The 27,500-nt window shown below is 41.0% G+C and overlaps 1 protein-coding gene across 1 annotated transcript in view; it reads left to right on the forward strand.

The window, feature by feature from the left end:
• The window catches only part of LOC125037899 (insulin-like peptide receptor), a 49,977-nt gene extending 31,241 nt beyond the window's left edge, over positions 1-18,736 (forward strand). Inside the window, exons 19-32 of the mRNA XM_047631137.1 lie at positions 1,195-1,276; positions 3,448-3,520; positions 6,205-6,333; positions 7,084-7,169; positions 9,658-9,769; positions 10,354-10,511; positions 11,460-11,615; positions 12,973-13,129; positions 14,031-14,256; positions 14,581-14,740; positions 15,257-15,428; positions 15,978-16,108; positions 16,520-16,722; positions 17,157-18,736. Of these exons, the coding sequence (XP_047487093.1) occupies positions 1,195-1,276; positions 3,448-3,520; positions 6,205-6,333; positions 7,084-7,169; positions 9,658-9,769; positions 10,354-10,511; positions 11,460-11,615; positions 12,973-13,129; positions 14,031-14,256; positions 14,581-14,740; positions 15,257-15,428; positions 15,978-16,108; positions 16,520-16,722; positions 17,157-17,817 (2,506 nt within the window). The 3' untranslated portion in view covers positions 17,818-18,736. The remainder of the gene's footprint in view (positions 1-1,194; positions 1,277-3,447; positions 3,521-6,204; positions 6,334-7,083; positions 7,170-9,657; positions 9,770-10,353; positions 10,512-11,459; positions 11,616-12,972; positions 13,130-14,030; positions 14,257-14,580; positions 14,741-15,256; positions 15,429-15,977; positions 16,109-16,519; positions 16,723-17,156) is intronic.
• The last annotated feature ends 8,764 nt before the right edge of the window (positions 18,737-27,500 follow it).

The following is a 27,500-nucleotide window of genomic DNA, read 5'->3' on the forward strand; positions in this document are numbered from 1 at the left end:
TTGTTGTTTATCTTCTTTTTTTTATCCTTGGCATTGATTTTTTGTTGTTTATTTTGTTGATTTTTGTTGTTTATCTTCTTTTTTTTATCCTTGCATTGATTTTTTGTTGTTTATTTTGTTGATTTTTGTTGTTTATCTTCTTTTTTTTATCCTTGGCATTGATTTTTTGTTGTTTATTTTGTTGATTTTTGTTGTTTATCTTCTTTTTTTTATCCTTGGCATTGATTTTTTGTTGTTTATTTTGTTGATTTTTGTTGTTTATTTTGTTGATTTTTGTTGTTTATCTTCTTTTTTTTATCCTTGGCATTGATTTTTTGTTGTTTATTTTGTTGATTTTTGTTGTTTATCTTCTTTTTTTTATCCTTGGCATTGATTTTTTGTTGTTTATTTGTTTGCTTTTTTTTTCTTGGCGGTGAGTGTTGTTTGCTTTGTTTGTTTGTTTGATATTTTTTTTTTTTTTTGATTGTTGGTTTTTTTATTACTGTTATTATTTTTTTGTTATTTGTGTATATTTTATTTCTGTATATCTCCCCTTTCTCTCCCCCTCTACATCTCTCCCTTCCTATCTCCCTCTCTACCCTCTATATCTCTCTCCCTTTCTCTCCCCCTCTACATCTCTCCCTTCCTATCTCCCTCTCTACCCTCTATATCTCTCTCCCTTTCTCTCCCCCTCTACATCTCTCCCTTCTTATCTCCCTCTCTACCCTCTATATCTCTCTCCCTTTCTCTCCCCCTCTACATCTCTCCCTTCCTATCTCCCTCTCTACCCTCTATATCTCTCTCTCTTTATCTCCCCCTCTTCCTTTCTTCCCCTTCCTATCTCCCTCTCTACCCTCTATATCTCTCTCCCTTTTTCTCCCCCTCTACATCTCTCCCTTCTTATCTCCCTCTCTACCCTCTATATCTCTCTCTTCCCTCTATATCTCTCTCTTCCTTTCTCCCTCTCTACTCTCTATATCTCTCTCTCTTTATCTCTCTCCCTATATCTCTTCCCCTCTTCCTTTCTTCCCCTCTTCCTTTCTTCCCCTCTTCCTTTCTTCCCCTCTTCCTTTCTTCCCCTCTTCCTTTCTTCCCCTCTTCCTTTCTTCCCCTCTTCCTTTCTTCCCCTTCTGTGTCTCTCACTTGCTTAACAATCCTCCCTGACGTACATGATAAGCTATCTTCTTCTCCACACTCCTTTTCTTTCTCCTCCAGGCGACGCAGTAGCAGTAGCAGCAGGCAGAAGAGAAGCATCAACGGGACGGACGGTAGTGATGGCCATAACCAGCTTATCCAAGTGAGTTTTTGCTGTTGATTCTTGTTGTTGTTGTTTGTTGTTGTTATTGTTGGTGGTGGTGGTGGTGGTGGTGGGTTGTTGTTGTTGTTGTTGTCTGTTTTGTTGTTTTTGTTGTTCTTGTTGTTGTTGTTGTTGTTAAGACTTTATTCGGACTGTTTATGCATATGCACGCACACGCACATAACTTGAGAAATAAGAGCTGGATCTTTTTCTCTCGTAAATTCTGGGGGTAACAAGTGGGGTTTTTTTTTTAGTTGATATTCATCGACTAATGCTTGTTAATATTTTTCATTCGGTTTTCCCCTCTTGGTGTTTTGTTTTACTTTTCATTCTCATTTTCGTCTTTCTCCTCTTCCTCCTACGCCTACTCCTCTTCTTCCTTTGTCTTCTTGCTCCTCCTCCTCTTCTTCCTTTTCTTCCCCCTCTTCTTCCTCCTCCTCCTCCTCCTCTTTCTCCTCCTCCTCTTTCTCCTCCTCCTTCTCTTTCTCCTCCTCCTCCTCCTCTTTCTCCTCCTCCTCCTCCTCCTCTTCCTCATCTTCTTTTTCTTCCCCCTCTTCTTCTTCCTCCTCCTCCTCCTCCTCCTCCTCCTCCTCCTCCTCCTCCTCCTCCTCCCCCTTTTTCTCCTCCTCTAGCTCCTCTTCTTACTCCCCCTCCCCCTCCTACTATTTCTCCTCCTCTTCCTCCTCCTCCTCCTCTTCCTCATCTTCTTTTTCTTTTTCTTCCCTCCTTCTTCCTCCTCCTCCTCCTCCTATTTATCCTCCTCTTCTTTCTCCTACTCCTCCTCTTCCTCATCTTTTTCCTTTTCTTCCCCCTCTTTTTCCTCTTCCTTTTTATCCTCCTCCTCCTCCTCCTCCTCTTCTTCTTACTCCCCCTCTTCCTCCTCTTCTTTCTCCTCCTCCTCCTCTTCTTACTTCTCCTCCACCTCTTTACCCTCCTCTTCTTTCTCCTCCTCTTCCTCCTGCTCCTCCTTTTCTCCCCCTCCCCCTCCTGCTCCCCCTCCTCCCCCTCCCCTCCCCCTCCTCCCCCTCCCCTCCCCCCCTCACCCCTCCCCCTCCCCCTCCCCCCCTCACCCCTCACCCTCACCCTCTCCCTCTCCCTCTCCCTCTCCCTCTCCCTCTGCCTCTCTCTCTCCCTCTCCTCCTCACGAATTATATTCCATTATATCACTGCCTTTGTTAAATCACAATGGTAAAAAATCCTGTCAGTTCAGTATCTTTCAAAGGACAGATTCATCAAACAAGAGAGACAAAATGAAGGAAAGAAAGAAAACAACAGAAAAAAAAAAATATCCTTATTTGTGAATTTTTTATACGTGACGAAAGGACGAGACGAAACGAAAAGTGAAAAAAGGAAAAAAAAAAAAAAAAAAAGAGTAAAAGAAATAATTTTTTAAAATCTGTCTTGGTTTTCTTTTTTTATTTCCCTTTTTTTTTTTTACTTTTTGTTTTCCTCTTTTGCATTTCGTCAGGATTTGGTTGTTTGTTGTTTGTTCCGTAACTGCAAGAGGGTAAAGATCCGTTTGATTTTTTTATTTTTCTCTCTCTCTCTGCTTGTAATAAAAATGGAGAGGGAAGGAGAGAGAGAGAGAGAGAGAGAGAGAGAGAGAGAGAGAGAGAGAGAGAGAGAGAGAGAGAGAGAGAGAGAGAGAGAGAGAGAGAGAGAGAGAGAGAGAGAGAGATGGAGTTATGTATGTATATGTGTGTCTGTGTGTGTATATATATATGTATATATATATATATATGTATATACATGAAAGGAGAAAACACACTACCGTGTTGATACTATGGTATAAAAACCCACACTGTAAAACTAGATTTAATTGAAAAAGAGACTACAGTTTCGGAATCCACCTGGATTTCATACATAAATAAACATATATACACATATATACATATGTATACATACATATATATATATATATATATATGCATACATACATATATATATATATACATATACATATACATTTACATATATAAATATATATATATGTATATATATATATAATATATATATGTGTGTGTGTGTGTGTGTGTGTGTGTGTGTGTGTGTGTGTGTGTGTGTGTGTGTGTGTGTGTGTGTGTGTTGCACATCGATGTCGTTTTATGAATCAGACCAAATCTTATATGTCCATACATAAATCATTACAAAATCCAATGTTATATTTCCAGCTACTTAATACATCAGACTTGGATCCGGCACTTTATCAGGACCTCATCAACATATCAAACTCTTTGCCAATTGGTAAGTTTTTGTTTTAATATTACGTCTTAATTACAAGGAATGAATGAAGTGTGTTAATTACATTTGATCAGATATTCCGTCAGGGTCTTATGGATTAACTCTTTGATTGATGATAAGATTTCAAGGGTTAGATTACATTGCATCTTATATCCGTCTATCATATTTAGAAAAACAAATTCTATCCATTTTTATAGATAGTATTGCCGGGTTATCTGCGTTTTAAACGTTGTCTGTTAGGACAGTTTTCAATTGATTATAAGAAATCACAATTTTCACCAATGCTTTATTATCGTCATCAAAAGCAGCATTTCCTCCCCTCTCATAATAGTGTAAACTTCTCTTTCAGCATTTTTTAAATAGATATTTATAGATAGTATTATCAGGATATCAGCTTTTACTTCCACGGGTATTGTCTGGAGTCGCGAAGCAAACATCACCCGGAAATGCTGTATAGACTAGGCGTGTCTAGGATGTGTGTCGCCTTGGAAGCGCTGTGGGCCGCTCTGATGCGCCTTCCCCGCTTCTTTTGTTGCCGTACATGAACCCACACGCGCGCACGAACTCACAGGCATCCACGCACAGAATCTCTTTTCCAGCGCTCACATATACACGCATACACAAACATTGAACTGTTAGATAAACTACAAGCGTAGGCAAATTCACAAGCATACGCACAAGTAATTGCCTAAGTATATGCGTGAACACATGTGCAATCGCACGCACACGCACACACACACACACACACACACACACACACACACACACACACACACACACACACACACACACACACACACACACACACACACACACACACACAGACACACACACAGACAGCCATAAAGCGCACAGACAATCCAGACCAGATTTAGCACACGTTCTATTCATCCGTGTCTAAATTTGCAGGAATGTAGGACGTGAGCTTTAACACTTCATGGACGGGGGTATATTGTTGTTAGTTGTCAGTGTCGCAACATGTTAATACCTAAGAGCTAACTCTCTCTTTTTTTTCTTTACTTATAGTGATTACCGTTTGGTAAGATATCATTTATATTGTCAGAGGCTTATATTGTCAGTTTATATTGTCAGTTTTGGAAAGGAGGACTTTGTAACTATTATTTCGAGGTTTATAAGATGTAAATATAAGACGTTGTTTCTGTTTATATATTTTTTTTTTTTTTTTTTGTGCTTATTTGGAACGTCAACGATTCGAAAATGATAATAGTAAGAATGATTAAGTTGCAACACCATCCTTAAGCAGAGACAGTGAATATTCTCCCCCAACTTAAGAAAATACCTATTATTCACTTTTCTGAAACACTAGTACAAACTCTATTTAAAGGGTGAAAGAAATGATTAAATACCGAGTTGCAGCTTCAGCAGAAAAAAAACAAAACATCCACAGTTCTAAAATAATAGTACTAAATATCTTCTTTTTTTAATATCCGTTATCCTCTATCTTAAAACAGCACTACCTCTCACCATAAATACAAACGAATTCTCCAATGACTCCAAAAGATCCAAACCTAACTCAAATGGCCTCAGTATATTATATTAACCATCCATTCCCCACAGTGCCCAAAGATCAAAACTAACTCAAATATGCCTCAGTATATTCTATTAACTATCCATTCCCCACTGTGCCCAAAGATCCAAACTAACTCAAATGGCCTCAGTATATTCTATTAACCATCCATTCCCCACAGTGCCCAAAGATCCAAACTAACTCAAATATGCCTCAGTACATTCTATTAACCATCCATTCCCCACTGTGTCCAAAGATCCAAACCTAACTCAAATATGCCTCAGTACATTCTATTAAATATCCATTCCCCACTGTGCCCAAAGATCAAAACTAACTCAAATATGCCTCAGTACATTCTATAAACTATCCATTCCCCACAGTGCCCAAATATCAAAACTAACTCAAATATGCCTCAGTACATTCTATTAGATATCCATTCCCCACTGTGCCCAAAGATCCAAACCTAACTCAAATATGCCTCAGTATATTCTATTAACCATCCATTCCCCACTGTGCCCAAAGATCCAAACTAACTCAAATATGCCTCAGTACATTCTATTAACCATCCATTCCCCACTGTGTCCAAAGATCCAAACCTAACTCAAATATGCCTCAGTATATTCTATTAACCATCCATTCCCCACTGTGTCCAAAGATCCAAACCTAACTCAAATATGCCTCAGTACATTCTATTAACCATACATTCCCCACTGTGCCCAAAGATCAAAACTAATTCAAATATGCCTCAGTATATTCTATTAACCATCCATTCCCCACAGTGCCCAAAGATCCAAACTAACTCAAATATGCCTCAGTACATTCTATTAACCATCCAATCCCCACTGTGCCCAAAGATCCAAACCTAACTCAAATATGCCTCAGTATATTCTATTAACCATCCATTCCCCACTGTGTCCAAAGATCCAAACCTAACTCAAATATGCCTCAGTACATTCTATTAACCATACATTCCCCACTGTGCCCAAAGATCAAAACTAATTCAAATATGCCTCAGTATATTCTATTAACCATCCATTCCCCACAGTGCCCAAAGATCCAAACTAACTCAAATATGCCTCAGTACATTCTATTAACCATCCAATCCCCACTGTGCCCAAAGATCCAAACCTAACTCAGCCTGCGTCTCTCTGTGTCACAGTTAAGGAGCCCCAGCATACGCCAAGCGACTGTGAATTCGTTGAGGATTCGCCCTACTGCCGCGACCCCGACCAGTGTCTCTCTCACGGGGCGGCCCGCTGTTGGAGGGATGCTGCCCGGCTCTTGCAAGGTACTCGTATGTCGTAAGCTATTGGGTGTTTGGTTTTATGAATGGAGGGAAGGGAAGGAGGTGCGTCGTGGATTTGCGTGGCTGTTTTGGGATTTGGGTGAATGAAAAAAAGGGGAATTTGATTTATGTATGTTTTTTGATTAGTGTGTGTGTGTGTGTGTGTGAGAGAGAGAGAGAGAGAGAGAGAGAGAGAGAGAGAGAGAGAGAGAGAGAGAGAGATAGAGAATGGGGTCTTTGATTAAAATCTGTTTTATAGTTTGTGAATGAAAGAGGAAAAAGGTGTTTGTTTAGTGTGTGTCTGTGTTGGTATTTTGTTAACCAAAAAGGATGAACGGTCTTTGATCTGCAGGTGTTTGATGTTCTGTGAACGAAAACATAAAAAAGGTCTTTGATCCATGCATGTGTTTGTATTTCGTTAATGAAAAAATACAACCCCTGTTATAGTCGTCTGTGCTGGTATTATGTCAAAGAAAAAGTTCGTCTTTGATCTTTGATTATGTTTGTATTTTACTTCATGTCTTTATCACTGTGTCTGTTAATATGCGAACGAAGATGAAAAAATATATACATCTTTTTGATTATTGTGTATGTGTTGGTATTATGTGAATGAAAAAAATAATAATCTACGTGAATGACGAATAACTGCTTGTGTTTTTACTCACATTTATTCACGAGGGTTTCAAACACGTTTTTCTTCTTTCTTTCTTTCTTTCTTTCTTTCTTTTATTTTCTTTTTTTGTAATGGCGCAGGTGAAGGTGGATCGATTGTGAAGAATACATCGGAGTTGAGTTTGACCATCACGGGGCTGCATCACTTCACCATATATGAGATTAAGGTTGGTTTTCGCTGGCTGATTAACTTCTCCCTCGACTGATGTCTGATGGTTTTAGATTATCAGATTTTTTCCCCCTCTCTGTCGCTATTCTTATTTGCTTTTTTTTCCCTTTCTGATCTCTCTCTCTATCTATCTATCTATCTATCTATCTATCTATCTATCTCTCCCTCTCCCACTCCCTCTCCCTCCCTCTCCCCCCCTCTCTCTCTCTCTCTCTCTCTCTCTCTCTCTCTCTCTCTCTCTCTCTCTCTCTCTCTCTCTCTCTCTCTCTCTCTCTCTCTCTCCCTCCCTCCCTCCCTCTCTCCCTCTCTTCCTCTCTTCCTCTCTCTTCCTCCCTCTCCCTCCCTCTCCCTCCCTCCCTCCCTCCCTCCCTCCCTCCCTCCCTCCATCCCTCCCTCCCTCTCTCTCTCTCCTTCTCTCTCCCTCTCCCCCCCCCCTCTCTCTCTCTGTCTCTCTCCCTCCCTCCCTCCCTCTTTCTCTCTCTCTCCGCCTTCCTCATCTCTCCTCCCCCTCCTCCCCCCCTCCCCTTCCCCTTCCCCTCCCACTCCCCCACCTCCTCCCCCTTCCCCTTTCCCTTACCCATCCCCTTACCCATCCCCTTCCCCTCCCACTCCCACTCCTCCCCCATCCCCTTCCCCAACCCCTTCCCCTTCCAATTCCCCTTCCCCTCCTCCTTCCCTATCCCCTTCCTCTTCCCCTCCCCCTCCCCCCTCCCCCCTTCCCCTTCCCCTTCCCCTTCCCCTTCCCCTTCCCCTTCCCCTTCCCCTTCCCCCTTCCCCTTCCCCTTCCCCTTCCCCTTCCCCTTCCCCTTCCCCTCGGCACAGCTGGTGAGTACGTACTAACCGTTAATTCGCACTAAGACAAATTGCAAGGTGCGCTCGTTACCAGAAATAACAGCTCATTAACACATTGTATTGCTCGGAGTTCATTAGGAGAAATGTGATAAGTGACGACGATAAAAATGAAAGAAAAAGTTATCAGTGTTAATAAAAAAAAAAAACGCTTTTTGTTGTTTCGGTAGGATGCAATGAATATTACTAAACAAATGCTTAAAATATTAATTTGACTTACCTCAGACTCAGATAAAACACTGATTTTTTTTTTTTATATATATCCTGCATTATAGAGAGGACAGAAAATCTTAACATTGCAATAGTTAAATGATTAGAGAAATGTTGATTTTTCATGATAAAGGAAAAAGAAGAAAAACACGTGAGTCGATAGATAATAAAAGGAAACAGTGCCTGGTTAATGTGTAAGGTCTTTGCAACGGAGGGTCTTTTGGGTGCAAAGCGTAACAGAAAACGGCGATGCAGGAAGGAGGACTCAAGTAAAACATCAGTAGCAGCGGATTGTACAGCTGCATTTGTAGTCTTCGGTGGATTTCAGTTGAGAAAAGTAATGTAAGGTTTTTAAAATGAGTTATTAGTGAAGTTATGATATTGCAGGAGGAAAGATAGATAGGTGGACTATGACAGCGTGACAGTGCAAAATTATTAGTGGATAATAAGAGATGAATTGTTTGTTTGACTTATTAAATTCAGACACCAAACATAATAATTAAAGTATAAAAAAGGCCTGCTTATTAAAATACGTTTCAGCTCATGACAGACATTTAATTGCCGTTCAATCGCAAAACATAACACACACTTCATTAACTTTGAAGTCTTATCAAAGAGAATAGCTTTAATTAGATATAAATATATATCTTTATGTATAATTATCTTCGAAATGAGGGCGGTTATTTATATTTACGGCCTATTTCCGTTTAAATCATGGAGGAAAATAATTTAAATTATGATATTGATAAATGGTAGCACTAGAAACAATTTGCGATACTGATAGATATAGATAAAGTAATGATAGTGATAGGATACCACATGGCAGTATATTACTACCAGGTAATATTGTGTTCCTTATTATTACTAATATTATTGTTGTTTTTATCATCCTCAATGAACACAAGGCTAACATTATGGTAATTTCTGTAGTTATTATTACTAATATTATTTTTGTTGTTTTTTAAATATTTATCATTAACATGATCATTAACCCATTGCCGCCAGGGAAAATGAATAAAAAATGGGGTAAATGCCTGTGCTCATTTTTTATATTTTTTGTGAATTGTCTCTACACAAAGATGGCTCTGCCTTACCTGATTTCACCTTTCCTTAAATTGGCGGGAAATTGTTAGCTATGAATATCGATGGTGTTATTTGTATTATAAACATTATAATTACTATAATGTTATAAACATTAGTAATAGCAAAATAAGATAACGTAAAATAATTTCGTAAATTAAAGAAAAGGGTGAACGGGCGAGACAGGCAGTACTCGTAATTAGTTCATTGATGATTTAGTCCAAGTGTAGCCATGAGGAAAAACAATTAAAGAAGTAAACTCGCAGTGGGCATGGCACAGATACATGACATGCCCGTCGCGAATGGGTTAACACTATCATTGCTATTAACACTGTATTCCTTCGCAGGTTGCCGCGTGCCACCGCCCTACCACCGCCTGCCCACCCGGATCCAACATGAAGCAGTGTGTGTTGTGTTCGCTCAATCCCAAAATTATTACCGATACAACGGACGCGAAAGGTGAATTTGGGAGACAAGGAGAATGAAAAGAGATGATAGATTGGCCGGTGTGTGTGTGTGTGGGGGGGGGGGGGTATGTGTGTGTGTGTGTGTGTGTGTGTGTGTGTGTGTGTGTATGTGTATGTGTAGGGGAGAGGGTATTCGTGTGTGTGTGGGGGGGGGGGGGTTGTATGTGTGTGTTTGTGTGTGTGGAGGGGAGAGGGTATTCGTGTGTGGGGGAGGGGGATATGTGTATGTGTGTGTGTTATGATCCTGAGAATTTCTTTATTTCTTTTTGAGATTTGTACGAAAATTATGTGCGCCAGTGTACTATTTATACACACTAACTCGCCCCCCCCAAAAAAAAAATATATATATATATATGCGTATATATATATATAATGATAACAATAACAATAATAATGATAATAATAATAATAATAATGATAATAGCAATAATAATAATGGTAATAATAATAATAAATAAATAAATAAATAATAATAATGGTAATAATAATAATAATAAATAAATAAATAAATAATAATAATGATAATGATAATAATAATAAAAACACATCACTTTGATTCTCCTTTACCGCCAACAGCTGGTGCGAACTTGGTCACGGGGCTGAGGGAAATCAACACAAGCAGAGAGAGCATCAAGAGCTTCACCTGGACGAGGCCAGCGGAGCCCAACGGGAAGGTGGTGGCGTACAAGGTCAAGATCCTGCCCATGGAAACGATTGGGCATATCAAAACTCCGGTGCGACTGAGTTCGGTGTCGTAGTTTGTAACTCTCTATGTCTCTGTCTCTCTCTTTGTCTTTGTCTCTGTCTCTGTCTCTCTCTGTCTCTGGCTCTGTCTCTGGCTCTGGCTCTGGCTCTGGCTCTGTCTCTGTCTCTATCTGCCTCTGTCTCTCTCTATCCCTGTCTCTCTCTATCCCTGTCTCTCTCTATCCCTGTCTCTCTCTATCCCTGTCTCTCTCTGTCTCTGTCTCTCTCTGCCTCTCTCTTTCTCATTCTTTCTCTCTCTCATTCTTTTTCTCTCTCATTCCTTCTCTCTCTCTCTCTCTTTCTCTTTCTCTCTCTTTCTCTTTCTCTTTCTCTTTCTCTCTCTTTCTCTCTCTTTCTCTCTCTTTCTCTCTCTCATTCTTTCTCTCTCTTTCTCTTTCTCTTTCTCTCTCTTTCTCTTTCTCTCTCTTTCTCTCTCTTTCTCTCTCTTTCTCTCTCTTTCTCTCTCTTTCTCTCTCTCTCTCTCTCTCTCTCTCTCTCTCTCTCTCTCTCTCTCTCTCTCTCTCTCTCTCTCTCTCTCTCTCTCTCTCTCTCTCTCTCTCTCTTTTCCTGCCTTCCTCCCTCCCTCTTCTCTCTCCCTCCCTATCTATCTCCATCTCTCACTATCTTTCTCTCTCTGTCTCCCTCTCTCCATCTATCTTTTTCCCTCTCTTCTTCCCTCCTCTTCGCCCCTCTCTCCTTCCCTCCCCCTCTCCTTCCCTCCCCCTCTCCCTCCTCTTCGCCCCTCTCTCCTTCCCTCCCCCTCTCCTTCCCTCCCCCTCTCCCTCCCTTCCTCCCTTCTTTCTTTCCCTCTCTCTTCCTCCCTTCCCCAACTTTCTCTTCCTTACTACTGATAATAATAATCCCTTACTTAGCAATAATGATAATAAATCTTCGATCCGTTTCAAGCAACACTCCTCTTCCTGCTTAACCTTTCATAGTGTATCAGCGAGAGGGAATTTGTCGAGAGGAACATGACCTTCCACCTCAACATGAGCCAGCTGCTTCCAGGACGTTACAACTTAAGCGTCGAGACCTACACGAGACCAGACTCCCCCTCGAATAAGTCCTTAGAGGCTGTTATCTTCGTCGTTGAGGTAAGTAGTCACTCGGGTGTTCAGTGTTAGTACCCTTTCTTAACCAGTGATATTTTTCCCCATACTTTCATAGCAGTGGAATTTGGTTTTATATTGTTTTTTTTTATAGTTATCTTTCCTAGTCAGTGTTGTTTTTTTTAACCTCTGAAATTCAGCATTATTTTTTAGGTTCTCTTTCTTGACTAGTGAAATTCAACTTTATTTTTGTTTCTCTTTTCTTGTCCTAAAGCGTTAGCCCATTTTTTCTCAACATGGTTTAAAAACAACAACAACAAAAGCATGTTTTTTTGCGGAATTATTCTGTACGTTCATCCGTTCATTTTTTGCTGAAATTTAGAGAAGAGGAAAAGATATTGACTGGGAAACATTTACCGGCGACGAATGGGGAGATAAATAATAGTGTTGTTCTGACATAAACTTTTGGGAACACAAACTGACATAAAACAGGCCTTTCAAGAGACTTGTTGACATTAACGTGATGTTTTACATTCGGTAATACATGCATACACAACAACAGTCTGTGGAAATTATTGATATCACAGAAGTCACAAAGGGATTCCCACTCTTCATTGCAACCTTAGCATTTGGAAATCGCGAATTTTGTTTTACCAGCGTCAGCTTTGATGAATTCGTCTGCCATTTGAATGATTGCGTTTGTATTAAGCAGCTTGGAAGTGATACCATGTACATTTGCAACCGTCACAATACATGTGCTTATAGTGTGGTTGGCTGAATATTATTTCTTAGCTCTGCAGAGGTACCAACTATCAAAATTTCAGCGTATTCATTACGATTTCAGTGAAGGCAATAAGATTTTATGAGCAAAGACCGCGATAATCAGGTTCTGTGACTGTGGACGACAGAATCTTAACTGCATAGGCAAATATCAGTATAAGTTAAGGATAAAAAAGTAATTTTACTAATTGGCATCAAACACAGGAGTGCGTGGAGGCGCAGGTACCTCGACCGAGAACAAAAATCTCTTTAAATTCCTGTAGTCTTAAAGAAAGGCTTACTGAGCACAAAAGAAGATTATTCAGGGAACAACTTTTTTCTCTGTCCTTTCATCTGTCCTGAAGATAACAAGCAACATGAGAAACACGTACAAAATAACGCAAAATAAAAACAATAATAAAAATTTTAAAAAAAGATAAATAGAACGAGACCCAAATAACTCGTATACTCCCAAATCATATGCTTCTAGCAATTCCGAACAAAGATTTTTATTGACAAAACCCCCAACCATGTTTTCTATCCATTTCACTTTCGACGACGACACAAACAAACCAAACTTTCGAGATAGAAAAAAAACCCACACACAATTCAACTCTAACGTACCCTATTCTGCATTACCCAGGGAGGACCAGACACCCCCTTGCACTTGAAACTCCTGGCCGTTGCTCTCCTGGTCGGCGTGGTCCTCGTGGTAGTGTTGGCTCTTGTCACCCGAGTCTGCACCAGGCCGGACGAGAAGATTGTGACGACGCTGAATCCAATATATGCGCAGGAATCCGGTAAACGGTTTTTTTTTTTTTTTTTTTTTTTTTTATAAAGATCCGAGAACGTGTTTCTCTCTCCTTCTTCTTCTTCTTCTTTTCTTCTTTTTCTTCTTTCTCACTACTTGCTCTATCTTTTTTCTTTCTTTTCTTTCTCCTCCTTTTTTTCTTCTTCCCCTTCTCTTCTTCTTACTTTCTTTCTTATTTCTTTCTGTCTATTTTCTTCTTCCTAACTACTTTTTCCTTCCTCTCTAGCTTCTTTCTTTCTTTCTATCTTTCTTACTGTTTTCTCTCTTTTATTCTCTTTCTCTTCTTTCTTCTCTTTTATCTTCCATTTCTCTTCTCTCTTCTCTCTGTCTCTCTCTGCCTCCCTCTGCTTCCCTTTTTTTTATCTCTTCTTCTTTCTCTCATTTCTTCCTCTTCTCCCTCCCACATTATTTCTTTGCCTCTCCCACCCCCATGTTTCTCTCATATTTTACTCCTCACCGCTTATCCCTCTTCCCTTTTTTTTACAACACATCTTTACCTATTGCGGTTAGATCTTTTTTTATTTGTTTTTACTAGATATAAGTATGTATTGACCTATATCTTGAGCAGGAATAACAAGCCTACAGTTTCATTACAATTGTTAAAGTTAAGTGATACTTCGAATTGATTTTTTTTTTTTTTTTTTTTTTTTTTTTTTTTTTTTTTTTTTTTTTTTTTTTTTTTTTTTTTTTTTTTTTTTTTTTTAATCCACTGTGTATTTTGCCCACGGTAGAATATTATACCTCAAGACCAGATGTAAATACGAATTGTTAATCACTAATCGTCCTTGGGTTACCGATATACAAATACCCCGTATGGAAAGCAATACCATAATTAATCTCACATTTCTTTTCCAAACCTCTCCCTGCCCCCCCGACCCCCTCTTTTTCAGGACTCCCGGCGTGGATCCAGCACGTCTATGACATCATAGGAAGTCAGGATATCATCGATTCCTCCGACCTGCACGTAGAAGAAGGACCTCCGCTCGGGGAGGGGAAATTTGGCCTGGTCCTCGACGGTCGCTTGCGCCGCGAAGCCAAAAACATCCCGGTGGCCGTGAAGCAGGTGACGGATTTCCAAGCCAGGGAGGACATACTGCAGGAGGCTAAGTTGATGCTGTAATATTTTCTTTAGTTTTCTTACGTGTGTGTGTGTGAGAGAGAGAGAGAGAGAGAGAGAGAGAAAGAGTGAGTCAGTGAGCTTGTGTCTTGGTTGTGTTTGGTGATATGAAGATCTTTGGGGCGCGTTTGCGTCATGTGAATGTTGGAAAGTCTGGTGTAATGTTTTTTCTTCTTCATCTTCATCTGATGATATTGTATTTATATATGAAACCACACACCCACACGTATACACACCCACATTCGTACCATGTTTTCTATCCATCTCACAGTGTATTAACTTCGACATCGAGGCTTCTTCTTTAAGCTCACTCTTTCCTACAGCAAACTGAACTGCTATCACCTGGTACGGGCCTATGGGGTTGTGCCAAAAGCCACTCACATCCTGCTGGTGATGGAATACATGAACTGGGGAGACTTGCTGAGGTACATCAGGTCGCGGAAACCCCCGGATGACGATATCTTATCTGTTATCACCATCGATGTAAGTTTGCGATAGAGGGTTGAAGTTTGGTGTTGATGGAGTGTTCTCATAGATCTTGTGATTATGGTACTATGCAAATTTACAAAATAATAATGTAGTAGATTGTTGATTGTCATCGTGAATGCCAAAGTAAAATTAGAGATAAAGGAAAGTGGAGCAAGGGCTTTTTAAACAAATACAATCAGAATTCTTTAATATTAACGAGTAATGATTATCACAAACAGTAAACACTGCCCCGAATTCTATGAACTACAAATGCAAGATATTAAAAAAAAAAAAAAAAAAAAAGAGAGAGAGAGAAGCAGGGTGCCATAAGCAAAATTTTATTTAAGAATTAATACACCATATAAACAAAATACTAAAGAACGACTTAAGAAATGAAGAAAAAAAAAGAATTAATTCACCAAATAAACAAAATACAAATAAACCAATGAAGATATAAACAAAACATTTTTAAAACAACGTTATTCACCAAATAGACGTGACATCCCCCTCCCCCACCCCTTTCCTCCCTAGCACGTCTGCGCCATGGCCGTGCAGATAGCGGATGGCATGGCATATCTGGCCAGTCACAAAATCGTCCACAGGGACCTCGCCGCTCGGAACTGCCTCATCAACGACAACATGAACATTAAGATTTCAGACTTCGGCATGGCGAGACTGACCGATAATGACTACTATAGGATACGTAAGTTCTGCTTGCTGTTGTTTTACCTTGGTTGTGTGACCCTGGGGTTGAACATGAATGAACGTGTTGGGTGAAAAATTTGCGGTTAGTAGAAGTATTTTTTTTATTAAATTACAGGTATTTGTTAATATGATACATGTGATTTATATTTTCATTTAATCATTTGTGTTTTCTTTCTTTCGTTATTATGCATTTCCCTTATTATTTTCTTAGTCGACTAATAACTACATCCCAGCTAACCAGTAATTAAACCTTATCTAACCAGTGATTAAATCCCACTAAACCAGTAATGAAAGCCTAATAAACCAGAGATTTAACCCCTAAGGAACCAATAATTATCCTCAATTATAACCAGTAGTTATAAACCCCACCAAACTAGCAATTAAACGACTAAAAAAACAAGCAACTAAACCCCACCAAACCAGCAGTTATAAACCCCAACACATCATTAATCAAACCAAGCCTTAAAACCCAACGATCCAGCAGTTATAAACCCTCAAAAAAAACATCAACCAAACCAGCAATTAAACTTTAACACTCCTCACTTAGGCGAGAGCAAGTATTTCCCCGTCCGCTGGCTTCCCCCCGAGTACCACTTGAAGTTCACCAGCCAGAGTGACGTGTGGAGTTACGGCATCGTGTTGTGGGAGATTCTGTCAGGAGGAGCCCGGCCGTATGAGGTGGGTATGAGAAAGAGAGACAAGTGGTGATGAGATAGAGAGTTGGTAGTGGAGTTGTCCTCGTGATCACGGACGAGAGATGAGGAGGTGGAGGGATTGTGAGATTTTCTTTGGATGTGTGATGTTCATTTATTTATTTATTTTTAAATTTGGGTAGGACATTGTGTAAAGATTTTGAGTATTGCGATGTTTAAACGTGTCTCAGAAGCATAGTGACTGCTTTTTGATGCGGTTTCTTTATTAGCACTATTATTTAGAAATGGAAATGGAAAGAAATTGATATTATTGCATTACTTGTTCATTCTTTCATCTCTCTCTCCTTCCACCCATGCTAATTTAAGCCCTTACAGTCACAAGACGAACCAGAAAACCTATTACATAGTATAACACCCCCCTCCCTCCTCCTTTCAGCACCTGACGAATGACAGCGACGTCCTGCAGCAGGTGCGTCGTGGATACACCCTAGAGACCCACATCCCTAAGGGCACGCCGTCATTCCTGGCGAAGATCCTGATCAGCTGCTGGCGTTACAAGGGCAGCATGAGGCCGTACTTCCCGCAGCTGGTGGCTGCTCTTCTGCCCAGCACGTCTCCTTGCTTCATACAGCACTTCAGGTGGACCAAACTTCCTTTATGTGGGACTATGTTACGTTTATGTGAGGTGAAATGTGCAATGTGGGTTTTAGCTTAGAGTATGATTACGGTTCAGTGAAATTTTCTTGGTTGTAATATTCGTTCTTTAATCAGCAAAGTACTGCGTCTGTGAAACGTTTTTGAGCCTTTATATGTAATACACTTGGTTTTATCTGCTAAATATGAGTTCGGTTTTGTTTCGCAAAATGTTGTATTTAAAAAAAAATACCACAGAAATGAACTTGATATCACAAATCACAGTGGTCTTCACATGATCTTAATTTCAACATAGCAACTTACCTTTGACTTATATCTCCAACTACATTTTGCATCAAAATCTAAAGCTTGCAAAAGTCTTAATATATATCATATTAGAGTTCCTCGTGATCCTTTATAAACTCCATCATGGTTTCCAGAATGGTGTCCTTCTACCACACTGCAGACGGCCAGGAGTACAAGCGTCAGTTGGAAACCCAGCAGGACGTGGACGAGGATAGCGATATCACTTCACCCCTTAACGAGTCTTCACCCTCACCCTTCTGCCACCCTATCAGACAAGACGGCCCTCCACTCCCTCCCAGGCCTCTCACGGGCACGAGGTGGCGGCCCTCGTTCCGCTTTCGAGGGGCAACAGTGCCAAGGTACACTCAGCAGCCGACTCACTTGCCTGTCACAGATTTAGAGAGCCTCACCTTAAGCCAGCAAGTTCTGTCCTCAAACAGAGAGAGGGGCGCCACTTCCCCTTCTCAGAATGTCACTTCGACACTTGTGGATCTGACCACATCTGAGTCCCAGGAAGAGAGTGTTAGAAAAAACGTTAAGACGAGCCCGTTCCACAGTTCAGAGACGGACGTAGTGGCGATGAACACACAGACGCCAAAAGTTCTGCAAACACCACTGTCTGCTACCACAGCCAATCCCAGTAACGTGGTTGTTCAGTTGAACAGTCGTGGTTCAACTTCCACTTCTATTGCATCTTCCGCTGACCTTCCCGGTAGTCCAAGGAAGCTGGAAATTACTCTTCCCAACTTTAAGTGTTCAAAAAAGATGTCCGATATTAAGCCTTCCCCATGTTAATATGCCATAAAACTTGAAAGCTCAATACAATGCCTCATAATATATAATTATTCTAAGGATTATTGTTGTTGTTTGCTGTAGTACAAGTGTTGTAGTAACTAGAATTGATAGATTATTTAATGATGTGTAGATACAACTTCAGAGTCTTGCAAAGCACCTTGTTTGTCAGCATATAAAGTACGTGCCTTTCAGATAGTTGTATTGCACTGAAGCATTTGATTTACAGTATTATAACTGACAACACATTTCCTAATTTACAAAATAGGTTGCGTATATCAAATTTGATATATACAAATCGTTATATATGTATATTTGAACCCAACAGTACTTTTTGACAGAAAAATAAGATTGAAGACCAAACGCTGCCTCATATGCAAGAAGGAGGAATAATATCCATAACATAGTTCGAACGTAAACAATTTTCATTAAGTATGAAAGGAACTTGTGGATGATTTATAGTTATACTGTATTTAACAGAAGACCCATTCAAAAGACGAGATAAATAAAGGGGTGCTACCTTTTACATGTTTTATATTTTTGAATATAGTAGATTGATTAAAGATAAGGGAATGAGAAATCTATAGTTTTGTATGATCTGAGATTGATATGTTATCTAAGAGTCTAATGACATGTTTATAAAGAGATACTTAACATTATGACATGTAAGTGAATACTTTGCAAATTATGTAAAAGCAATTAATCTTGTCATTAGATTGTATCCGTTGACAATCGACGATCTGATATTCTTATTTTATATAATCTGAACTACAGATCTTTACTTAAAGTATATGACCAACTTCTTCAGTCAATAAACTATTTTTTCTTTTGACTTTGTATAAAATGGGTGTATGATTTGTTATATATGTAAAATTAATAGATATCATTTATGTTTACTTTCAGGATGGGTATTAAAGTTAGTAGCTTGTAGAATATATGGATATATGTTATTTTCTCTAAAAAAATATATTTAAAATATTTGTTGTTTAATTTGCCTTCTAGGGAAAGGAAAGAAAAATAACAAGACTATACGCAAAAGTTATCAAGACAAAATCAAGTTTACGAGTATCTCTAGTTATTTGACTCACTGTGAGGTATTAATTTTCGCGAATGATTCCGAAACGTTTATCATGATTTTCATCGTTTAGCTTTTTTATACTATTCCTTTCCCCATCTGCCCCCCACCCCCCTAATCCCTTGTTCGTTGTTATCGTGTGGGGGGGGGGGGGGGGGCGTCTTAGGAGACGGTGACTGACTGAGGCCCAGTGTAGGGGATCACCCCTGCCTCTTCTCCTTTCCTTTCCTTCTCCCTCCCAATCCTTTGCCCGTTGTTGTCGTGGGGGGGCTTAGGAGACGGAGACTGAGACCCAATGATGGGGAACTCCTCAACCTTGGGACTCAGCCATCGACTCAACTAATTTTGCAGTCTTTTTTTCCCACTTATACTTTTCGTTTCAGTTTCTTCACCAATCCCTTCTACTATCCACCTCCTAAGGTGTGAGAGCCGTGCTGAAAGGATGAAAGGCTGACTTTGTGTCAGTCCTGAACGGCCTGAGGGAACCATGGGCACGGTATTCCCCTGCCATACCTGGCCCTTACCCCTCAAGGGGACTCTGAGGGGTGGACTGTTTTTTTTTTTTCCCCAATATAAGCCAGGCTTATCATGGCCAATAATGAAGATGTAACCCCACTATTAGGGGCAATGAGGCTTGCCCCTTTATCAAATAGCCCCAATCCCGGCTCCCCTTTGACCACGGCTCCGAACACTGCAACAACTCCCCCATCATCAATGCATACTAGTACAGTATCAACCCTAATCAACAACCAACCCCCAGGAGACATTTCTACTCTCCCAACATGCTCAACTTCAACACCTTTACTCCCACAACCTTCTTCATCAACCATCCCATCTCCCCTTATTATTACCTTACAACCTTATTGCCCACCTCCCCGTAACACTACCCCACTCAACACTACTCCCTCCTCCACACGTCCCCGCACTTCTACTACCCCCACCTCTACAAGAATCCTAAATATTATATTTAACCCAGCCAAATGGGACCGATTTTTCGTGATCCCTCCCACAGCTCCCTACTCTCAAAACACCCTCCTCTTCCAACAATGCCTCCGAAAACAAGTAGGCAAAGTCTCTTTCCGTAGCCGACGCGACCACTCCCGTCTCGTCACAGTAACAACTGAAAACGAAGCTATAGCATTAACAAAACTAACTGATCTATGTGGTAATCCCATCCCTACAGAACCTCATCCAACCCTCAATACTTGCACTGGAACTGTCTCTATCTCCCCAACAGATTGCCCAATCCATGACAAAGAATGGTCAGATTGTGGAGAGGACTTACTCGCTTGTCTCACAGACTATGATGCAACATATGTACAATGCTACTCCATTCCTCCCAGAGGAAATCATAAGAAATCCATCAACATTGCCAAAATTACTTTCCGTAGACATGACCTTCCCTTAAATGTTAACATAGGTGGGGAATCCCTGCCTGTCCGACTATACCAACCAACTCCTCGTCAATGCCAAAATTGTTGGCATTTTGGACATCCTGCCAAACATTGCCGTTCCACAGCCAGATGCCCGATATGTGCCCAACCTGGCCATACTCGAACAAATTGCTCTGCACAATCACGCACATGTGCAAACTGTGGCGGCCCCCATAATGTATTTTATAGAGGCTGCCCCACCTACAAATTTGAGTCTGAGGTAGCAACTCTCAGATTCAGATTTGGACTCACTCTATGTGAAGCCAGACAGGAAGCACGTCGACAAGGCTTTTATCTTACCCCCTACTCCAGTAATGTCGCTCGCTCTGCCAATCCCCCTACCTCCCAAGCTCCTACACCCTCTCCTAAACCCAACCCCCTCCATCTAAATTCCCCTCTTCTATCTCCTACCTTCCCCAGTCAAACTCTTTTGCCATCCTTAACCCAGACACTCCAATCTCTACCCAATCAAATTCTTTTGCTATCCTAAATCCAGACACCCCAATCTCTACTACAGCCCCAACACCTTCCCCTCTCCCTCCCCGCACTACCCGCAGCAGACAGAATAAACGTTCCACCCCCTCTTCCCCTACCTCACAATCACCTCCACCTTCCTTTGCCCCTATTTATCAGACACCAGACTTATCTTCCCCCCCTCACAAGAAAACCTTTATCTCACAAAACTCTACAACCAACCCCATTACAGAAACTCTTGAAGATATCCAGAACTACATAACAGAATCCCAAACTGATACTCATCCACCTTCAAATTCTACAATTCCCGCTCCCTCCACACTCAAAGTGACTGCCGATATCCATCCTCCTCCTACTCATATTCTTCCTACACCCAATCATCCTACCCCATCCCAACAAAACAAACCCCTCCCCCCCCCGACTCCACCCCTACCTGTATTAACCCTCCCACCATCCCCTCTATCCCTTCCACTCCCTCCTGGATACACACGTGAATCCCTCATTGTCACAAATACCCTCTTCCCCAGACCCTCTACCTCCCGACACCCCTCCTGATACAACACCACCTCCCCAACCTCATGCTTTATCCCACCCTCTAGCACCTTCACCTTCAAATTCTCCAACAAGCACTGCAATTTTTGCCACTAAATCAACGAAAGTATAACAATCCTTCATTGGAACATTCGCGGTTTCCGCTCTCACAGACCTGGCCTCCGACATATACTCTCCTCTAATAACCCATCCATTATATGCCTCCAAGAAACTTTTCTTACACAATCTCCAATACCAATCCCCAATTACCATTTTGTTTCTTCCCCACACTCCCTTTATGTCTCGTCTATACTTATCAACCAAAAAACACCTTATGTCATACCTCCCTTTCAAACCACTGTCCCTTGTACAGTTATTCGTATCTTTCTTCGCCGCTGGATCACAGTGATTTAAGTCTACTTCTCCCCTTCCCACCCCATTAACTTTGTTGCTTTTGAAAACCTAATTTCCCAACTTCGATCACCTTTCCTCATAGTAGGTGATTTTAACTGCCGCCACACTTCTTGGGGTTGATTCTATCACCAACACCTGTGGCCGAGCTCTAGAGCGCTTCCTATCCACAGCTGATCTTATTATTCTAAATACAGATCGCCCCACACACTTTGATACACGCACGCAGTCTTTTTCATGCATTGATCTCTCTCTATGCTCCCCTTCTCTTCATTTAGATTTCCACTGGTCAGTTCTAGACCACTTTCCCTATAGTGACCACTTTCCAGTTCTCCTTTCTCCAACTTCATATGTACCACTTCCCAACTCCCCACGCTGGTGCTTTGATAGAGCTGACTGGCGTACTTTCACTTCACTCTCTACTATTCATACCCCTCCATCATCCCTCTCATCCGTATCAGAAATTATACAATTTTTCATAACTACAGTCCTAAGAGCTGCCCATACAGCTATCCTTCGAACCTCAAGACCCTATACCTCCAAATGTGTTCCATGGTGGAATTCTGATTGCACTAAAGCACTCCGTGTAAAACGTGCAGCCTGGAACAGTTACCGCTACAAACGAGGTACCCCTCATCAACTATCCCTCGAACCTTTAAAAGAGCATCTGCCTGTTTTCGTCGTACAATCCGAAATAGTAAAACCAATAGCTGGCGAAATTATGTTTCCTCAATTACATCCTCTACATCTATCTCAAATGTTTGGCGCCGGATACATAAACTATCAGGCAAACATCCCCCCCATCCAGCCCCCGTCCTCCATATTCGAGATACCCTCATCTCTGATCCTCCCGAAGTCGCTAATGAACTGGGTGACTATTTCAGCCAGGTCAGTAGTGGCTCTCACCTTTCTCCACACTTCTCTTCTATTAAACCATCAGGGAACGTACCCCCATTATCTTCACCCTATCCTCTGCTGAGTCCTATAATGCTCCCTTTTCTTCCTCTGAACTCAATGCTGCCCTAAAATCGTGCCGCAACACTCATGAAGGCCCTGACGGTATTCACTACCGTATGCTCCGACAACTCCCATCTTCCTCATTATCCTTCCTATTAACAACTTACAACCACATATGGACATCAGGAAATTTTCCTTCTCATTGGCGAGAAGCTCTTATCCTCCCTTTCCTAAAACCCAATAAATCGGGTACCCTCCCTCAAGACTATCGCCCCATTGCACTAACTAGCTGCTTATGCAAACTACTAGAGCGAATGGTTAACTTCCGCTTAATGTGGTATCTTGAATCCCACAATCTTATCTCACCTTCCCAGTTTGGTTTTCGCCGTGCCCGAAGCACAGCTGACCCCCTTGCTCATTTTGAGACATATATTACATCCGCATTTGTACGCCATGAATCCGTACTAGCTATGTTTTTTTACCTGGAAAAAGCATATGATACGACATGGAGGTACCATATTCTCCAACAATTGTCCTCTCTAGGCATATGTGGAAATATTGGTGTCTTCATAAAGTCTTTCCTCTCCCAACGCACTTTCCAGGTCAAAATTGCCTGTGCCACATCATCTTTCTTTCCTCAAATTGAAGGTGTCCCACAAGGCAGTGTGCTTAGTACCACCTTATTCCTTCTTGCTGTAAATGACATTACCTCAGTTCTACCACCAGGAGCCCGGTCATCACTCTATGTTGATGATTTAACCATCTATGCCTCTGGCACATCCATACCAAATCTCTACCAATTTCTTAAATCTGCAATATCATTAGTTTCCTCCTGGGCCACAAACCATGGCTTCCGCTTTTCTACCTCCAAATCTTTCTCCATTCTTTTCTCTCGCACACGTGTAGGTCCTCTAACTTCACTCTTCTTATATGACAATCCACTTCAACACCATTCCTCTGGTAAATTCTTAGGCGTCATTCTTGACTCCAAACTATCCTGGCGAGACCATATTCTTTATATCAAAAAAAAAGCTCGTCGCCGTCTCCGAATTTTACAAACTCTATCCCATTTATCCTGGGGCTCAGATCGAAAAACTCTCCTTCATCTTCATGTCACCTTAATCCTCTCCACTCTAGATTATGGATGCCATATCTACTCCTCTGCCTCAACTTCTCTCCTTGCTCACCTTGATACAATCCACCACTGTTATCTTCGCTTAGCCCAAGGTGCCTTCCGCTCCTCTCCAGTTGAGAGCTTGTACACTGAATCAGGCATACCATCTCTCTCTCGACGCCGTGCCCTCCTCTCTCTCCGATGCTATGCTCGATTCCACCAACTTCCCCTCACTAAACTAACTATCCCACGATCCCTACTTCCTACCTTTGCTTCTTCTCCACGTTTACCTACTCCTTTCTCCACTCGCATGGATAATCTCCTCTCCCATTCCCCTTTTCCCCATCTCCGACTCCTCCCGTTCTCTGTCCATTCAGTCCCTCCATGGCTTATACCTTGCCCCCATAATTGCTCCTCTGTCTACCCTGACCCACCAAAATTAAATATTCCTCCTACTGTCCTTCTCACCCATTTCCTTGACCATGCCTCCACTCATTCCTCCAGTATTCCCGTCTACACTGACGGCTCCAAAACCACCTCCGGTGCTGGTTTTGCAGTAATCTTCCCAACTCGTACTTTCAAATACCCCCTCCCTCCTGAATCCAGTGTCCTTACTACAGTACTGTATGCTCTCCTTTTTGCCTTAAAACACATATACTCATTACCCTCTTCCTCTTATACAATTTTTACTGACTCCCGTAACTCATTAACCCTCATAAAGTCAATACACACGACCAACCCCATAGTTCGTAAGATCCAGAACTGGTTGTTCTACCTGTCCACACGTCATAAAACAATCAAATTTTGCTGGGTACCCAGCCATGTTGGAATCCCCGGCAATGAACAAGCAGATACTCTAGCACACTACGCTGCTATGTCCACATCAAACCAACCACGTTTCTCACATATCCCAGCCACGGATTATTACCCACACTTTAAGACCTTCTTGTATAATCGATGGCAATCTTTTTGGTCAAGTCTCCACACTAATAAATTACATACTGTAAAATTGTCAATCTCCTCCTGGTCAGCTCCATTCCATCGGAACAGACATTGGGAGACGGCCCTCGCCCGCTTACGCATTGGCCATACCCGTCTAACACACTCCTATCTAATGTCACAATCCGACCCACCCCTATGTCCCTTATGTAATGTTCCTCTTTCAGTCCCACATATTCTATTGTCATGCCCACGTTTTGAAGCAGCCTGTACCTCTACTTTCTCCCACCTATCCTCCCTACATAGACATCCCAACTTATCAGACATCCTTACAGAATCTCACACTTTCTGCTTTGACAACCTGTTTTCCTTCCTCAAACGCATATGTATCCTTCACTTGATCTAATCCTTTACATTACCTCATCCGACCCTAACCCATTCACTTATCAATCCTTTAACCCAGCTTTAACAACTAATCACTAACCCAAACACCCTTCACTAACATTAACTATAGTGCTACATGACCTTAGATGTCTAGCACATTTATTTTGCCTTTAACCATTAACCATTCCTTTCCTTCTCTTTTTCATTCCCTTGTTCCATTAATCCTAATCGTTGATTCATGCCCTTATCGCCTTAAAACTTTATCATAATGCTCCCTACTCCCTTAACTTCTTCCCCTTCATCAACCTTTACCTTATGCTATGCCCCATCAGCTCCCCCTCTCTACCCTTTTCATTACCATACTACTCTTTAGTTATATTCAAACTGTATCTTAGTTCTAATCATTAACTATTTCCTAATCTTTTCCGCCTTTTCGCTATTTCCTTACCTGGGGACTTTGCCCCCAAGCCTGACGCTATCGCTATATTTGAATACGCCGCTAATGACCTTACATTTTCGCTACAGTACTTTACCATAATGCAATATGACCCTTGATGTCTGGTACGTTTTGTTTTGACAATTGACCATTCTGGAAATCCATAAACATTGCCTAGTTGAAAAGAAAAAAAAAATCTTACTTTGGGGTTTTGTCCCCAAGCTCCACCCTACCTCTATATTTTATACACGCCGCTAATGACCTTAGATGTTGACGCGGCAAGAAGATAAATAAATGAATGTAATTAATTATTGTATATCATCTCGGGATATCATATAACCCACCTAAGATTGTTTCTATCTATCTGCGATATTGTACAGGCAGTGACAGTGTTTGAATGACAAATGTGGTAAAATGTCAAGGGAAATTGGCATCCCGTTGACATATGATAAATATTCGGTAAATAAAAATGCCAGGTTGAGTGTATAAAATCATTTAATAATATTAATGAAACTAACCCTCGCCCGAGGTAAGATAAACAGGTTAATTTATGCGCAAATACACCAATAACAAGGAAAACACGAGTTTACTTTACGGCTCACAGAGTATAATGCACTCATAAGGCAGATGAACTTGTGGACTTAAATGAAAATGAGGAAGGAGAGGAAGGCAGAGAAAATAGGAAGTACGTGAGGAAATAGGAAATGGAGGAGAGAGAACCACGTTTTCATCTCCTGCCATGTCCCAAGAGTATTATGACATAGAGCAACGGACAAGGATTTGCAAAGAATCAATCGTTCAACATAACCGAGCGAAAAAAATCAGGGGTGGACAACTGGACATTGTGTACATTTTTATCTGCGTGAGGTATACGTTACATTAGGACTTGTAAATTATATCGTTCCTTACTTTTACAAGTTAATAAAAGTAAAGTTAATGTGTCTCCGAACTTCAGCATACAGGTTTGCGTTTGATAGAACGGATTATGATACTACATCTGTTTTTTTTAGGGACAGAATGCTTTTCATACCGTGTATTAGAATGAGAACGCCATCGACACAGAGCAAACTACACTGCCATCCTTATTCCTATTAAAAGTTGCAAAGAAATTGAAAAAGTACTGTATGACAAAAGGCACAATACTTCCTTCTAAATAGTATACTTTGGTCAACGTGACAACATCAACACAAATACTTAAGAATCATACATTCTCACTAGAGATGAATGTGCGTAGGCAGGATGAAAAGATTTTGAAGAAGGTAGATTGATTCTCTCTCTCTCTCTCTCTCTCTCTCTCTCTCTCTCTCTCTCTCTCTCTCTCTCTCTCTCTCTTTCTCTCTCTCTCTTTCTCTCTCTCTCTCTTCTCTCTCTCTCTCTCTCTCTCTCTCTCTCTCTCTCTCTCTCTCTCTCTCTCTCTCTCTCTCTCTCTCTCTCTCTCTCTCTCTCTCTCTCTCTCTCTCTCCGTTGTGCTCCAATACAAGATTTTTTAACTTCGCATTTTCCTTGTGACGATAAGAGAGAGAGAGAGAGAGAGAGAGAGAGAGAGAGAGAGAGAGAGAGAGAGAGAGAGAGAGAGAGAGAGAGAGAGAGAGAGAGAGTGAGTTCCGTGTCCAAATCAGACAACTGGGTAATTCCAATGATCACAGACATTTACTTGATTTATTGATTGAAGTACATCTACAGATCAGGATACAAAACATTTTCTTTGCAATTTTTTTTTTTTAGCTTATTTTGTTATATCATTGACGTACATAATGATTTTGGAGACATTCATCCCACCGAAGTCAATACCACGTCATATGACTCGGACACGTTGGAAATTCTTACCATTAGCCATGATTGACTTTAGATCTTACCCATTTAAAGTGAACATGTATTTGATTTACTGCTAAAAATGCATAGAAACATTTTGTATACCTTTACAAAAATATA

The sequence above is a fragment of the Penaeus chinensis genome, chromosome 24 (assembly GCF_019202785.1).
Source record: "Penaeus chinensis breed Huanghai No. 1 chromosome 24, ASM1920278v2, whole genome shotgun sequence".
Lineage (NCBI taxonomy): Eukaryota > Metazoa > Arthropoda > Malacostraca > Decapoda > Penaeidae > Penaeus > Penaeus chinensis.